Source organism: Lolium perenne, chromosome 4, assembly GCF_019359855.2.
Source record: "Lolium perenne isolate Kyuss_39 chromosome 4, Kyuss_2.0, whole genome shotgun sequence".
Classification (NCBI taxonomy): Eukaryota; Viridiplantae; Streptophyta; class Magnoliopsida; order Poales; family Poaceae; genus Lolium; species Lolium perenne.
In genome coordinates this window covers 357,655,513-357,671,467 of record NC_067247.2, presented here as the reverse complement: position 1 = coordinate 357,671,467, position 15,955 = coordinate 357,655,513, and the positions used below count along the sequence as shown (strand labels likewise).

Genomic DNA, 15,955 nt, shown 5'->3' with positions numbered 1-15,955 from the left:
AACTCTCTAGCATATTTTTCGTGTGTCAAAAGTAGACCATTGTGTATCCTTTTCACTTCAATACCAAGGAAAAAATGTAAGTCACCCAAATCCTTGATAGCAAAGTTCACATTTAAATCTTGAAGAAGAGCAGTAATGGCATGATCAGAAGAGCCAGTAACTATGATGTCATAAACATAAATCAAAACAAAAATAGTGATACCTGACTTTTTGAAAAGAAACAAAGAGGTTTCAGTCTTTGATGGTGTAAAACCAAGTTCACATAGCTTAGAGCTCAGTCTAGAATACCAGGCTCGAGGTGCTTGTTTCAGACCATATAAAGCTTTGTCAAGTTTGCAAATATGATGCAGAGCGTGAGGGTTTTCAAAACCTGGAGGTTGTTGATGGCGTGTAACTCACACGTTCGTTGGGAACCCCAAGAGGAACGTATGATGCGCACAGCAGCAAGTTTTCCCTCAGAAAGAAACCAAGGTTTATCGAACCAGGAGGAGCCAAGAAGCACGTTGAAGGTTGATGGCGGCGGGATGTAGTGCGGCGCAACACCAGAGATTGCGGCGCCAACGTGGAACCTGCACAACACAACCAAAGTACTTTGCCCCAACGAAACAGTGAGGTTGTCAATCTCACCGGCTTGCTGTAACAAAGGATTAACCGTATTGTGTGGAAAATGATTGTTTGCAGAAAATAGTAAAACAAGTATTGCAGTAGATTGTATTTCAGTAAAGAGAATTGGACCGGGGTCCACAGTTCACTAGAGGTGTCTCTCCCATAAGATAAAAGCATGTTGGGTGAACAAATTACAGTCGGGCAATTGACAAATAGAGAGAGCATAACAATGCACATACATGTCATGATAAATATAGTGAGATTTAATTGGGCATTACGACAAAGTACATAGACCGCTATCCAGCATGCATCTATGCCTAAAAAGTCCACCTTCAGGTTATCATCCGAACCCCTTCCAGTATTAAGTTGCAAACAACAGACAATTGCATTAAGTATGGTGCGTAATGTAATCAATAACTACATCCTCGGACATAGCATCAATGTTTTATCCCTAGTGGCAACAGCACATCCACAACCTTAGAACTTTCTGTCACTGTCCCATATTTAATGGAGGCATGAACCCACTATCGAGCATAAATACTCCCTCTTGGAGTTAAGAGTAAAAACTTGGCCAGAGCCTCTACTAATAACGGAGAGCATGCAAGATCATAAACAACACATAGGTAATAGATTGATAATTAACATAACATAGTATTCTCTATCCATTGGATCCCGACAAACACAACATATAGAATTACAGATAGATGATCTTGATCATGTTAGGCAGCTCACAAGATCCGACAATGAAGCACATAAGGAGAAGACGACCATCTAGCTACTGCTATGGACCCATAGTCCAGGGGTGAACTACTCACTTATCACTCCGGAGGCGATCATGGCGATGAAGAGTCCTCCGGGAGATGATTCCCCTCTCCGGCAGGGTGCCGGAGGCGATCTCCTGAATCCCCCGAGATGGGATTGGCGGCGGCGGCGTCTCAGTAAGGTTTTCCGTATCGTGGCTCTCGGTACTGGGGGTTTCGCGACGGAGGCTTTAAGTAGGCGGAAGGGCAGGTCAAGAGGCGGCACGAGGGGCCCACACTACAGGCCGGCGCGGCCAGGGCTTGGGCCGCGCCGCCCTGTAGTCTGGCCACCTCGTGGCCCCACTTCGTTGACTCTTCGGTCTTCTGGAAGCTTCGTGGCAAAATAGGACCATGGGCGTTGATTTCGTCCAATTCCGAGAATATTTCGTTACTAGGATTTCTGAAACCAAAAACAGCAGAAAACAGCAACTGGCACTTCGGCATCTTGTTAATAGGTTAGTTCCAGAAAATGCACGAATATGACATAAAGTGTGCATAAAACATGTAGATATCATCAATAATGTGGCATGGAACACAAGAAATTATCGATACGTCGGAGACGTATCAGTTGTCTCATGTATACCTCCTCTTCCAGAACACCATGAAGAAACACGTTCTTGACATCTAGCTGCCGTAAACTCCATCCACAAGAAACATAAAGAGACAAAACAATTCTGATAGTTGCAATTTTTACTACATGGATGAATGTATCCTCATAATCAATGCCATACCTCTGCTTAAAACCTTTTGCAACCAACCTTGCTTTATATCTGTCAACAGAGCCATCTGCCTTCTTCTTAATTCCGTATACCCATTTGCAATCAATCAAGTTCTTGTTTCTACTCGAAGGGACAAGGTGCCAAGTCTTGTTATCAAGAAGTGCATTGTATTCTTCCTCCATAGCTTTGCGCCAGTTGGGATCATTCAGAGCTTCTATGAGTGTATGTGGTTCACCTGTAGAGGACAACATACCATATCTAACCGTACCATTAGTATATTGTTTTGGACTACGTATACCTCTCTACAATCTAGTACAAACCCCAGGTGGTGAAGGTGGAGGTGGTGAAACAGCACCGACACCAGAATTTGCATTTGAATTTCCATCCGAATTTTTTGAATTTTCTGAGTTTTCTCCCCCACCAGAGCTCTCACCTAGGCTCGCCACAGAAGATCCCGAAGGGGATAGGCTCTGCCTGTCGAATCTGCCTCGCCTGGCGAGTCTCCTGCATGAAGCAACAGGGATCCTGGGGAGCGTGCGTGCGGAGAGCCAGAGTCGACACGCGGCGACGGGGAACTGGGTGCATTTGCATGGGGGCCTGCGGGTGTGTGGCCAGCATGCACAGACATGGCAGGCGAGGCCTGCCCACTGGCTGAAGCTCCTGGCGCCTGATCAGGCGAATCTGCATCGATCTGCGGCGCCTCGGGATCAACAGAATCAAATGAATGTTCAGGAAAATCCTCTCTGTGTTCTGTGCTAGTTTCGTCATTTTGTGACTGATGTTCATCAGCATGTTCAACACTGATTTCTTCACTGTTTTGGCTGAAATTTCCTTCTGAACTTGCATCTTCCTACAACACATTAGAAATAGACACAATAGGTACAACATGGTTATTGCAATTATGTGCACTCTGATGGGAGGTGGATGTGGAAGATGGAAGAAGTAGAATTTCCTTTTTAAGGAGAGCACCGGCATTGGGATGAAGTGATGCAAATGGGAAAACATTTTCACCAAAGACAACATCACGAGAAATATACACACGACCTATAGATATATCTAGGCATTTGACACCTTTATGGAGAGGACTATAACCAATAAAAACGCATCGTGTGGAACGAAAAGCAAGTTTCCGCTTGTTATAGGGACGAATATTAGGCCAACAAGCACAACCAAACGTCCTGAGAGCATCATAATTTTGGGTGATATGAAGAAGCCGTTCAGTAGGAGTTTCAAAGTCAAGCACTTTGCTAGGAAGTAAATTGATGAGGAATGTTGCAGTTATAAAAGCTTCATCTCCGAACTTGAGAGGTATGGAGGCATTGGCAAGCAAAGCAAGACCAACTTCGACTATATGTCGATGTTTTCTTTCAGCTGAACCATTTTGTTGGTGAGCATGAGGACAAGAGACATGATGTGTAATGCCAACTTTTTGAAAGAAACCATTTAATTTCTCATATTCACCTCCCCAATCTGTTTGCATAGTAACAATTTTCCTATCAAACTTACGCTCAACATACTATTGATAACTAAGAAAGGCTTGATAAACATCAGAACGTTTCTTAAGCAAATAGATCCATGTAAATTTACTAAAATTATCGATGAAGCTTACATAATATGCATGTTTTTCCACAGAAAGAGGAGCATACCCCCATACATAAGAGAAGACTTGCTCCAAAAGAGCAGTGAAAACACTAGAAGAAGTGGGATATGGTAACAGGTGGCTCTTTGCTAACTGGCAAGAGTCACAAACATATGGAGTACTTTCTGGGGTGTAAGCTATTTTATTCTCATAAGAACTTGTTGAACCACAAATGAAGATAGATGTCCTAAGCGGCGATGCCATGTAGAGGATGACGACTTTATTGTGATGAAGGCGTTCTTGCGGTCTCATGGAACATGGGCACCAAGGGATAGAGACCACCCCAGCAGGGGCCCCTAAACAGAGTCCTTCGAGTTGCTTGATCCTTGATTAAAAATAAGAAAGGATGAAACTCAATAAAGATATGATTGTCAAGGGTAAATCGATGAACGAATAAAAGATTTTTTGATGCACTAGGAACATGAAGGATATTATTTAGATCAAAGGAGCCATGAGGAGTGCGCAAAACTGAATTACGAATTACCAATATGACATACCTGAACCTTCAACAGTACGAACTCGATCTTGCCCATGGTACTTGTTGGCTATAAGAAGCTTGTTCAGTTCACTAGTGATGTGGTCAGTAGCGCATGTATCAGTATACCAATTTGTATCAACATCATATGACACAAGATTTGCTCCTTTCTCACCATCATCTCTGTCCTTCTTGTCATCCAAATATCGCCACCAGCATGCATTTGCGGGGAGGCCTTGTTTCTTGCAAATTTGACACTCTGTATCAACATATGGAGCAGGGACACGATCTGAGCGGCGTCCATCAGAACGGCGATAGCGATCACCACCACCATCATCTCTATGCATGTCACGGTGATCATCTCGACTGTCACCTCGACGGTCGTCACGGCGCCAGTTGCCGCGGCCATCATCTCTGCGCCAACTCCTGTCATCATCTCGACGCCAGTTCATGTTGTCATCATCTTGGTAGCCACCACCACCACGGTATGGGCCACGATCAGGACTGCGAGCCCGAGGAGGAGGAGGTGAGCGACCACGGGGCGGAGGAGTACGGGCGCGGGAACGCTGGTCACCACGACGAGCAAGATTTGTAGAGGAGACAAACGAGCCATTCTCTTCAACTCCATTGCGCATGGCATAAGAGCTCAGTTGTTCATATAATTCATCAAGTGATGTACCCGGATTGCCATTCATAGTGGTGATGAGAGCATTGTATTCGCCCTTGTCGAGGCCATGCAACAAATAGCCAAGGAGCTCATCATCTTCAACTGGCTTTCCAAGGGCAGACAGTTCAGAAGCAAAGCCTCTCATCTTAGTGTAGTATTGATCAGCAGTAGCGACAACTTCTTGGTATCATTGAGTTCACAACGAAGATGTTGCGCCGCTGTCTTGAACATGGCATTGATAGCTGCCCAAGCCTCGGCAGTGGATGTCACCTCAAGCAAATGTGACAACACATCCGGGGATAAAGTGTTGAGGAGAAAACGGAGCACTGGTTGATCTCTGGCCATCCAGTCAATGTATGCCGGGTTCGGAACTGTAACCTTGTTCTTCTCAGAATCCTCAACCTCAATAGTTTTGGCAGGAGCTCAATCCGAACCATCCAGAAGAGTCATCACATTCGCACCGCGGAAGGCAGGAAGAACAAGGGCCTTCCATAGGAGAAAATTGTTGCGTGTCAGCTGTTGAGCAGGAGGTGCCCCCAAATTAGCATCGAGGGCAGAGCTTGACAGTCCGGATGAACTCGACGAACTCATGATGGCTGACCTGAAAACATAAGCAATCTAGGGTTTCAGTGGATGTCTATCTGGGCACCGTAAGAGGGTTGTTTAGGAGATGTTGTCGTCTAGCGGAGGCAGCAGATGAACTGCTACGACGGTAGGAAGGTCCTTGTAATGCAGCGGCGGCAGCGGCTGAAAACAGCAACGGCGGCGGCGACGGGTTTGTTTATGCGTGTGTTTCTAGGGATTGTTTGTAGGGCGCGACGGCGGCAATAGTGAAGCTGCAACGGTGGCGCAGGTTTTGGTTGTGGCGGCGACGGCGGCTGAGAATAGCAGTGGCGGCGGCAGCTAGGTCAGGGAAGAATATCACTCTGATACCATATTAGCGATAGGCTGTAACGTGCACCTTTGTCTCGGTCACGATTTACAGATATACAGTTTAGAGATATCGCTACATACACAGCCCGTATGAAGCTCAAACACATAGCTGCTATTACATATTCTAACATTTTATACTCGAGATCAGTTTTGGGTATCCCGGTGGAAAGGAATGCACTTGAAGGGCCTGTCTGGAACAAAAGAAAACCGTAGGAATTTGGAGGCTAGGATTCCTATAGGAAAAACTCTGTATTGTGTCGTTTGGAGCAAATGAATAGGAATCCAAGATTCTTTTAAAATTCCTATGGAATAGGCTATTCTATAGGAATTTGGAGGCAAACTAACATGAGGTGTGATCGACGCGCATGAATGGAACCTGGGTGCGCGCGCACCCAGTTTCCTACAAAATGAAAATAATATTATTTAAATATTTCAAAAAAATGTGAAGTAAATTTTTGCATGTACATATTATGTTGATACTTAATCGTGTGAGTTTTCACGAAAAAATACCATTGTATGTGGCCTGCACAAAAATGACAATGATATTTTTTTGTGAAAACGCACACAAGTAAGTATCAACATAATATATACATGCAAAAATTTACTTCAAATTTTTTTTAACTTTTAAATAACATTTTTTTAAACTTTTCATAAATGGGTGCGCGTGTACCCAGGTTTTCATCTCCTTGTGTCTAAGATTCTCGTGGTTTTCCTGTGAAACATCCAAACGACGTTTCTTAGTTTTCATTGGGTTTACATGCTATCTCAATTCCTGCATTTTTTTTTCTATTCCTACGATTTTGAGTTCCTACGTTTCAAACGGGGCCGTAGTGAAAGTTCCCTGGGCACGTGTAGGGTTAACACTAGCATGCACGCAAGCAGCTTAACTGGCACGGAAGCACGGTTAACTACTGGTGGCGTTGTACATGTTTCAGCTGTACCAAGTTCCAACAAAAGAACGACAGCAGCCACAATAATTCCTTACCGTGGGTTTGTGTCAGCTGGTCTGCAGGTCTTCCACATGGATGGAGCTGTATTCATCCAGACCAGCTGCATGAGTGTGCGACACGGTGGTGGGCGGTGGCAGTGTTCCCCGGCACGGCATGAATGCCAAAGTTAATGGCTTCTGCTGCCACCATCTACCCAGCCCGCATGTCCTCAAGAAATCAAATCGAGCGCATCGATGGCCCCATGAATTTGCTCCCAGGCGGCCCCGTCGCCAGTGGCCGGCCGGAACGAGGATTTGACGCCGGGAACACGGCGCCAGAGCGGGAGTAGTCAAGGACTTCACTGTAATACCAGTCCTCACATTTGCGGCATCTATTGTTCATCGATCTCTCTGTATGAACATGCAGACATGCAGATGTGAGCTCGATTCCGCGAGCCCTTTTCCAATGACAGTATATGCATGTATGGGATTTACATTTTTCCCACTGAATCGCATGCAAATTCTTGAAGTTATTACGGAGTTGAGAATCTTGATCAGCCACGCACGCGTCAAGTGCCGAACAGCGTGCCCCCGTATACGTGGTGCGATGGAGCACGCCACGCCCACTGCTTCACGCCTTCGCCGCCTCGTCCCCGGCCGCCCCCGCTCGCTATAATTGTCTACCCCAGCCGGCCTGGCCTCACCCCACCACCAGCTCACTCCACAGTCACTTCACTTCCACTAGCTCTCCAACGCACAGAGACAGCTCCTAGCTTAGCCAAGCAAAGCAAACAAGGCTAGTATACCACGTCATGGCGCCGGCGTTGGTGATGGTGGCGTTCGTGGCGGTGGTGGCGGCGGCGGCGTGTGTGGGAGTGGGAGGGGACATGAACTCGGACCGGAGCGAGTGCGCGGACCAGCTGGTGGGGCTGGCGCCGTGCCTGCAGTACGTGCAGGGCGAGGCGCGGACTCCGGCGCCGGACTGCTGCGGCGGGCTGCGGCAGGTGCTGGGGAAGAGCCCCAAGTGCCTCTGCGTGCTGGTGAAGGACAAGGACGACCCCAACCTGGGCATCAAGATCAACGCCTCCCTTGCCCTCGCCCTCCCCTCCGCCTGCGGCGCCACCAAGGCCAACGTCTCCCACTGCCCAGGTACTGACATGACCTCGCCGTCGACCTGCCGCCGTGTCGCGTTCCACAATGCCACCGTGCCTAACTTCCTGCATTCATACGCCACATGGTACTTAGCATATGCCTGCATGCTAGCTAGATTCTCTGTAGTTTTGTTGGTTGCGGCCCGTGACATGGCCATTGGCTGCGCCACGACTTCGACACCGCCGACACGCAGGGTGCGTGCGACGGTCACGTCCCATCCATGTGCCGGGCTGTCTGGTGCACGCGTTTTTTCTTTCTCGTCGACTTGCAGCAAATAAGTACGGAGTAGATATTAGAAATGCAGTTAGATTGCTGATCTATTTCGGGAGCTTTGGTTAGTTTCTCTGATTTTGTGCTGTACCTAGCAATGGAGTCGCTAAATGTAAGTCTCAACATTTTTTTTGTGTGTGTGCAGAGCTGCTGCACATCCCTCCGAACTCGAAAGACGCCGCCATCTTCAGCCCCGGCGGCGAAAAGGGCACCGCTGCAACTCCAGGTGAGCCTCCACAATCCACACATGCATGTTACCTAGTTTGGAACTTCAGCTACTCTCTGAATTCTGACTGAACAATCACCGGCTTATACATCCTCGCAGGCAAGGACAACACGGCGTCGACGACCAACTCCCGCGCCCAGCAAGCCGCCAACGGGGCCATCGCCACCTCGACAGCCACCGCCGGCGTCGCACTGGCGGCGCTGCTGGCCGGCTACCTTGCTCTGCTCCTACCAGCGGACGTCCTGGCCGCCCCCTTCTAAGTTCGACCATCTCCGTCCACTCACACCTGCAACGCTGCCGAAAATCAAGATCAGGGGAGTCGATGGATGTAGTACACGGTCGGCACCGCGTACCGGCGATTGTATTTGTAGAATGTACGTAATGCCCAGCTGAGGAAGTTTACGAGAACTGCTAATACTATGTAACAGGTAGTAGTGGTAGTAGTATGATCTGTGGGCGTTGTACACTTGTACTGCAACTTGTGTTTCTGTTGTGTATGGCATCAGGCGTGCCTAGGTGACCCTAATTAGCTTCCTTGTTCGTCTCATATGATCCTGGTTGATGTTTGTATGATGAGTGAAGAGCGATGCATTTGATCGACAAAAGTGGAGGACCTACCATATACCATATGGGAATCAGAACGCCCATATCACTACGGGAATGCGCCAAGGTGCCGACGGCAAAAGGTCGGGGCTGTTGGCACAGACCGCCTCGACGCCAGCTCATGAAATCAGCCGTTGGCACAGCTTCGCCATCGCCGCAAGTTTGTCGTCGGCACATCCCGTAGCTGTGCCGAGGGCGGCCGTCGGCACAGATTCGCCTGGTGGGGACATCGACAACGTCGTGAGGGGCCGTCGGAACAGCTTTCCCGTCAATTTCTCCCGCCAAACCTTTCCCGCTCGTGCTCTCCCGCTCTTTCTTTCCCGTCATGATTTCTCGCCATTGTTCTCGCGCCCATTCCCTCCCGCCAAGTATTTCCGCCGTTTCAGCCCCTCGCCGCCCTATATATAGCCATGTCTTCTCCTCCAACAGCACCAACAACACTTCTCTCTTCATCACTTCTCTCCTCCAACACCACCACAGAATCCTCTAAGCTCAGCTGCCGTTGAGATGTCTCCTCATCGTCGTAGCAACACGGGCTTCACCGGCGTTCTCCAGCGACCTACGAGCCATTTTGCGGCTGAAATCACCGCCGGTAGTGCGCGTGTGTGGCTCGGCACCTTCTACACGAAGGAGGCTGTTGCACGTGCATACGACGTTGCGGCGTGGATGTTTGGTCGGCCGCGCCACGAAATGAACTTCCCGGAGGTCACGTCTCTGACGGAAGCCCAGAGTCTCGCTCCTGAGCCGCTACTTCGCTCAGAGGGTGAAGCGCGGCGGTACAACGATGGTCAGCAGCGGATTGATATCACCGAGGCGGACGAGCAGTTCATGGCGTAGTGGCGCAAAGACCATCCCGGAGACGTCCATGCCACGCGCGCATTCTGGAAGGATAAGTAGTCATTTAGGAGAGAGAGGAGGGCGGGAAACGGCAGAGGAGGCCCGAATATGAAGCGGAGTGCGCCAGGAGGAGGAGCAGGTGCGGCAGCGGCGGGATCTGCGGGCGAAGTGCGGCTAGGGGAGGAGGAGGTGGCGTCGCCGACGGGATTTGGAGGAGGAGGTGGCGTCCGACGGGATTTGGAGGAGGAGGTGGCGGCGCCGACGGGATTTGGAGGGAGATGGAGACCGGGGGAGGAAAGGGTGGTGGCGGCGCCGCGGAGTTGGATGAGGAACGCACGGGTTGGAGGAGGATGTCTGTGAGCCGGACTTGGTCTGGCTCGACCATATGCATGCCAATATAGTAAAATATATTATTATAGGTTCACATAAAAGTTTTTATATACTCATGTGGCCAAAATGGGTCCACTGGTTCGCCCACGCGCGGTCTACAACATTGACTACACCCCTGCGGCGGTGCCGCGATGGCATTGTGCCTTCGTTCGAGCTTGGTTAGGTCATGGGGACATGAGGTGGCAAGGATGGATCCATACTATCTCAAGATTTCCTCTGGTTCACCCCACCGGGATTTCCACCATATCCGTCCTGGAACTGCCTAAGTGTCGTCTGCGTGTAGCCGGACGCACTCGGGGTGCAACATTGGATCAAACAACACCCCACCATGCTAGTGTACACACCATGTGTGAACACACAACTTTTTGGGTCATTCCCACCCTCCTCCGAGCCTCGATTTCCAGGGAAACCCTAATCCGTTGACCGTGTGGTCTACAACATTGACTACACCCCTACGGCGGTGCCGCGGTGGCATTGTGCCTTCGTTCGAGCTTGGTTAGGTCATGGGGACATGTGGTGCCAAGGATGGATCCATACTATCTCAAGATTCCCTCTGGTTCACCCCACCGCGGAGTTCCACCATATACGTCCTGGAACTGCCTAAGTGCTGTCAGCGCATGTGCGTGTAGCCGGACGCACTCGGGGGTGCAACATTGGATCAAACAACACCCCACCATGACAGTGTACACACCATGTGTGCACACACAACTTTTTGGGTCATTCCCACCCTCCGAGCCTCGATTTCCAGGGAAACCCTAATCCATTGACCGTGCGGTCTACAACATTGACTACACCCCTACGGCGGTGCCGCGGTGGCATTATGCCTTCATTCGAGCTTGCTTAGTTCATGGGTACATGTGGTGGCAAGGATGGATCCATACTATCTCAACATTCCCTCCGGTTCACCCCACCGCGGAGTTCCACCATATACGTCCTGCAACTGCCTAAGTGCCGTCAGCACATGTGCGTGTAGCCGGACGCACCCGAGGGTGCAACATAGGATCAACCAACACCCCACCATGCTAGTGTACACACCATGTATGCACACACAACTTTTTGGGTCATTCCAACCCTCCGAGGCTCGATTTCTTGGGAAACCCTAATCCGTTGACCGCGCGCTCTAGAACATTGACTACACCCCTGCGGTGGTGCCGCGGTGACATTGTGCCTTCGTTCGAGCTTGGTTAGTTCATGGGGACATGTGGTGATGTCAACACCCGGATTTTTAAGTCCAGATGCCTATTATGCCGTACATCGCAATCCCAGGAATAGTGTTGTTGCGAGACATAATAGTTGAATATCATAGAGTCATCATTTATTACAACACATAATCGTCTTACAAAGGTAGATCACATGATCCAATATTACAATAGTAGTTGATCTATTGATCAACGAACATCACAAATAGCGGAAGCGAAGTAGTAGTGGCTATCTAATCCACAGGCCAACGCTTGACGTCAGGAGCGGTCCTAGTTGTCGTAGACGTCCTGCTGTCCATCTTCCTCGTACTGCTGTTCACCTTCATAGTCTGGCCATTTGAATAGCCAGGGACAAAGCCATGAGTACTTTTAAAGTACTCGCAAACTAATACTAGTGTAAGCACTATCAAATTTAGAAAGGGGATACTAAGCTCTAGGTTTATTTGCATAAAGCCAAGTTTATTTCATAAACATTTAGTAAAGACTCTTCATTTGCTAAACTAACTCAAGTGGGAACATTAGTGTCATTCCCACAACTCTGTTGTGATTCAATTCAAGGTCACCATTTCACCTTTCAAATTCAAGTCCCAAGTCATATGTCACAATTTTTAAAATGGTCTGATGACGGAACAGTATGGCCTTTCCAACCGTCCATAACCGTGGACACGGCTATTCGAATAGTTCTACACTCTGCAGAGGTCGTACACTTGTGCCACAACATTTGCAATAATCCGTCGGGTTAATCGCCCTGATTTACCATACTCCGTATGCGGACTACCAACCATAACCTTTCACTTACATACTCTAGTATGAGCACCTCTCCCCATGAGCTTGGCCTCCGGTGAAAACCGCAATCCAACCCGGAATCGCACGGGGCTTGGGCCGGACATTCACCTCATATTAACATCATTTCTCATCAGTTCTTTTGTTGTAGAGGCAGCCTCCAGCCTAACCCCGATGACGCTTGTTTAGAGGGAACCCATACTAAAGCACATAAATTTCTAGTTAAGCCCTTACCCATGTTGGGTATTGTGGGGGTACTTTCAAATTGGAATGGTATCGCATCCGAACCCAACCATCAGTTTTTTTGTAAAATTCACCAAGTCATTCACCAGTCATATTCACCTTCAAAATCTTTCAATAGAATGAATCATCATTCCAAGGTTTTCAAAGTCATCTCATTTCACATGATCCCATCTAGAGTAATCAATTTTATTTATTTAGCAATAGCACTAGTCATGAGGGGTGCTAACTAGCTTTTCTTGCTCTAGGCTAACTTTGATGCTCTTGTTCTACTCTATATCTAAACCAAGTGAATCATGAATCAAAAAGTAAACTTTGATAAACAAAATTTAGAAAAAGCTTGTAAAGTAAAAACTTGGGATAGGAGCATTAAGCAAAAGGAAAAAAAATAATGGTGCCTTGCTCTGGTAGAGCTTTGCACAAGGGGACCTTGCAAGAGTGTTAGCTTGCAAGAATATTAGCTTGCCTTGATTGGTGAGGTGATCAAAGTTTTCTGGCTCTTCCTCCTGGTAGAATACCTCCTCCTCTTGATAGTCTCCGGTACTAGCGTCTATAAACGAATACGAGGATACAATCACCAAACAACACTTAGGCAGTCTTTAACTAGCCTTAATGGCTCACACAATTGATCTAGCATCACTACTTAACATTTATCCAAAATTATTCTAGGGTTTATTTAATATTAGGAAAATAATTTTCTCTCATTAAAAATTGGAATTAGGGGTTTTCTTTGGTTTGGGAGAAATAATTTCCTCTCATTGAATTCTTCTTACGATTTAATCTTCTCAAATAACCAGGGAGGATCACATGTTGACCAAGGTCAACACTTCACATTTAGTATTTGAGAAAAGTGATTTAAATGAGATTCATCATCTCATGTGATTTAAATATCTAGTGCAATTTAAATACTATGTTGATTTAAATTCTATAAGTGAGCAAGTATGAGCCCTAGCATGTAAAGGTCAACACATTACTTCATATCACTGGTGAGAATGATTTAAATGAGGTGCTACACCTCATAGATTTAAATTCTAGGATTTGGATATAGTTTAAATGGGCTAGTATTGACTACATAGCCACTATTCTGCTTCTAGCCCATGATCATGTACAGAACATATATTATATTTTTACATACTAAATTAGGGTTTGTTAAATGTGAATTATTGCAAGTGGATTCACTTCAAAATTCACAATGGTTGATTTTTAAGATTTATTTGAATACAGAAAAGTATCTGTTTTGTTATTTTTTCTATTCAAAAACTACACAACATATGGGGTTGAATCCAGTGAGGTTAGCAATATAATTTCATAAGCTTTCATTAGCATTTTGAATCACCAGATTTAGATTTGTAGATTTGGAAATATTCAATTTCTAGCACTGCATCAGTATTGATTTTTAAACTAAAAGAATTCACCAAATTTAAATAAAAGGGCCAGCGCGGGAAACTTGACGGGCCAGAGAGAGGGAGAGGAGTTGGGCTGGCCCAGCTACGCGTCTGGCGCGAGCGGGCCGCCTGACAAGATGGGGCCCAGGCGTCAGTGGGTTAATTCACCGAATCGGTATCCACTCACCTGAGCCGTGCGATCAGAAGCTGATCCGACGATCGACCGTCGTCGTCGTCGACGGGGGAGGAGGGCGTGCTGCGACGGCGAGGTAGGGGGTCGGCGGCTTGACGGAGCTCCGGCGAGGGGTGGCGCTGGTTCGAGGAGAGGTTGTGGATGACGAGGAGTTGAATGGTGGTCGCGGCGTCGCTTGGGGTGGTCTAAATCGAAGGGTGGTTCTGCGGCGGACTCCGGTGATCGACGTCTCGATTGGAGCGTTCTACTGCGCAATGTGGATGAGAGAGGGATCGAGGAGGATCAGAAGGAAGAGTGGAGCGAGTTTGGTGTGGAAGGAGAAGGCTGAGGGGGCCTCTTTTTATAGTTGCGTTGGGTGGCCGTAGGGTGCTGCGAGGTCGACGGTGGCGCCGGCGATTTAGGACGCGAAGGGGCAAGGCGATGGGGGCGTCGTGTAGGCGTCAGCTAGGAGAAGCTAGCGCGCGTGAAGGGGCAGTGAGGGGAGGACGATGGCAGGCTGGCGACGTTCGAGTGTCCTCAGTACGGGTGCGGCAGGTTGTTGATCATGGCGACGGCTAGGGCGCACGCGCGGGCTATCGAGGATGTCTAGGAGGTAGCTGGGGTGTAGGCGCGTGCGTGTGTAAAGGGAGAAGGCGAGGGAAGGGCGAGAGCGACCAGGCGATGGCGTGCACTGGCGCGTCCAATGACACGTCTGGGCGCGCTCTGGCATGGCTGGGGCGCGTCTGGGCGTGTACGGGCGAGTGGCGTTCTGGCCAGTGGGGTGCCTTGGCGTTGCTGGGGCGTGTACCATCGTCGTCCTTGAGATGCCCAGATGCTCTGGGACAAGGAGAAAGGTTGAGAGGAGGTCCAGAGAGAGTTGGGCCAAAGGTGGCCGGCATGGCCACGGCATGCCATAGTTTAGGTTTGTTTCTCCACTTTAAACGATGAGGAAAGGACGGGCTCGATGCAGGGGAGGTAGTAGAAGCTAATCATCACAATTTAAAGTGGGTTTGGGCTAAAATCCATCGTGTAATAGCCTGCATTGCCAAAGCCAGAAGTTGCCCGCCAAGTGTTTGTGAAAATGGCCGCATGAAGAAAATTTTGGAAATTTGCAATTCTTTTTGGTGTATCTCATTTATATAATTTATGTGATTGCATGGTGGTGGTGGTGTTCATTTTGGTGGTGGTTTGTGAGATTTCCAAAATGGGGGTCATCTTCTCAGAGTTTCAACATCACCACTTGTCAAAACTATACTGGTCAACCTGGTCAACATTTGCACTGATGGTCAACATGAGAGTTGCTCACTTTGACATGGTCTTGGATGACATGGTCATAGTTGACCAGGTTTGGTTTAGGAAAGAATTAAACCAGAGGGGTAAAGAGGGGATCATGTTAAAATTTACCCAAATGACCATCATCACATGTGAGATGGTTTTGAGTTAAATTTGGATTTGATTCTGGTTTCTTTGATGCATTTGGGTTTGTTTGAGTTATATAAGAGTTTTAGAATCCATAGGGCAAGCAATGGTGGCCTCATATGAAGATTTGTAAAATTGCCCTTAGTGTATGTGAGTAAAAATTGGAATTATCTCACCATTTGAATTCTCTCCAATGAATTTGACTTTTGTTGACTCTAATGTGGTTCTTATTAGTTTAGAAACATTTTAAGACCATTGAAACCATTTCAAATGGTCTTGGTCAAAGATTTGCAAAAATGGCCATAACACATAAGAGGTGATGTGTCAAATTTTACTAAACTTGTAAATGGGTGATCTTGCCTTACTTGTACATGGGTTAGGGTCAATTTAGAGTTAGATTATGTTTAGAAAAGGTTTCACCTCATTTGGTCAAGGTTTAAAGTCATAGATCAAGATTTGGGGATTATGGCTATGTGTCACATATGCCTCTATGCATATGTTGCATTTAAATT

The 15,955-nt window shown here is 47.7% G+C and overlaps 1 protein-coding gene across 1 annotated transcript; it reads left to right on the top strand.

The window, feature by feature from the left end:
- The first annotated feature begins 7,458 nt into the window (after nucleotides 1–7,458).
- Nucleotides 7,459–8,962, top strand: LOC127296867 (non-specific lipid transfer protein GPI-anchored 14). The gene is made up of 3 exons (XM_051327096.2): nucleotides 7,459–7,916; nucleotides 8,335–8,415; nucleotides 8,515–8,962. The coding sequence occupies exons 1-3, from the start codon at nucleotides 7,580–7,582 to the stop codon at nucleotides 8,673–8,675; spliced, it is 579 nt and encodes a 192-aa protein (XP_051183056.1). The 5' UTR covers nucleotides 7,459–7,579; the 3' UTR covers nucleotides 8,676–8,962.
- Nucleotides 8,963–15,955: the final 6,993 nt, after the last annotated feature.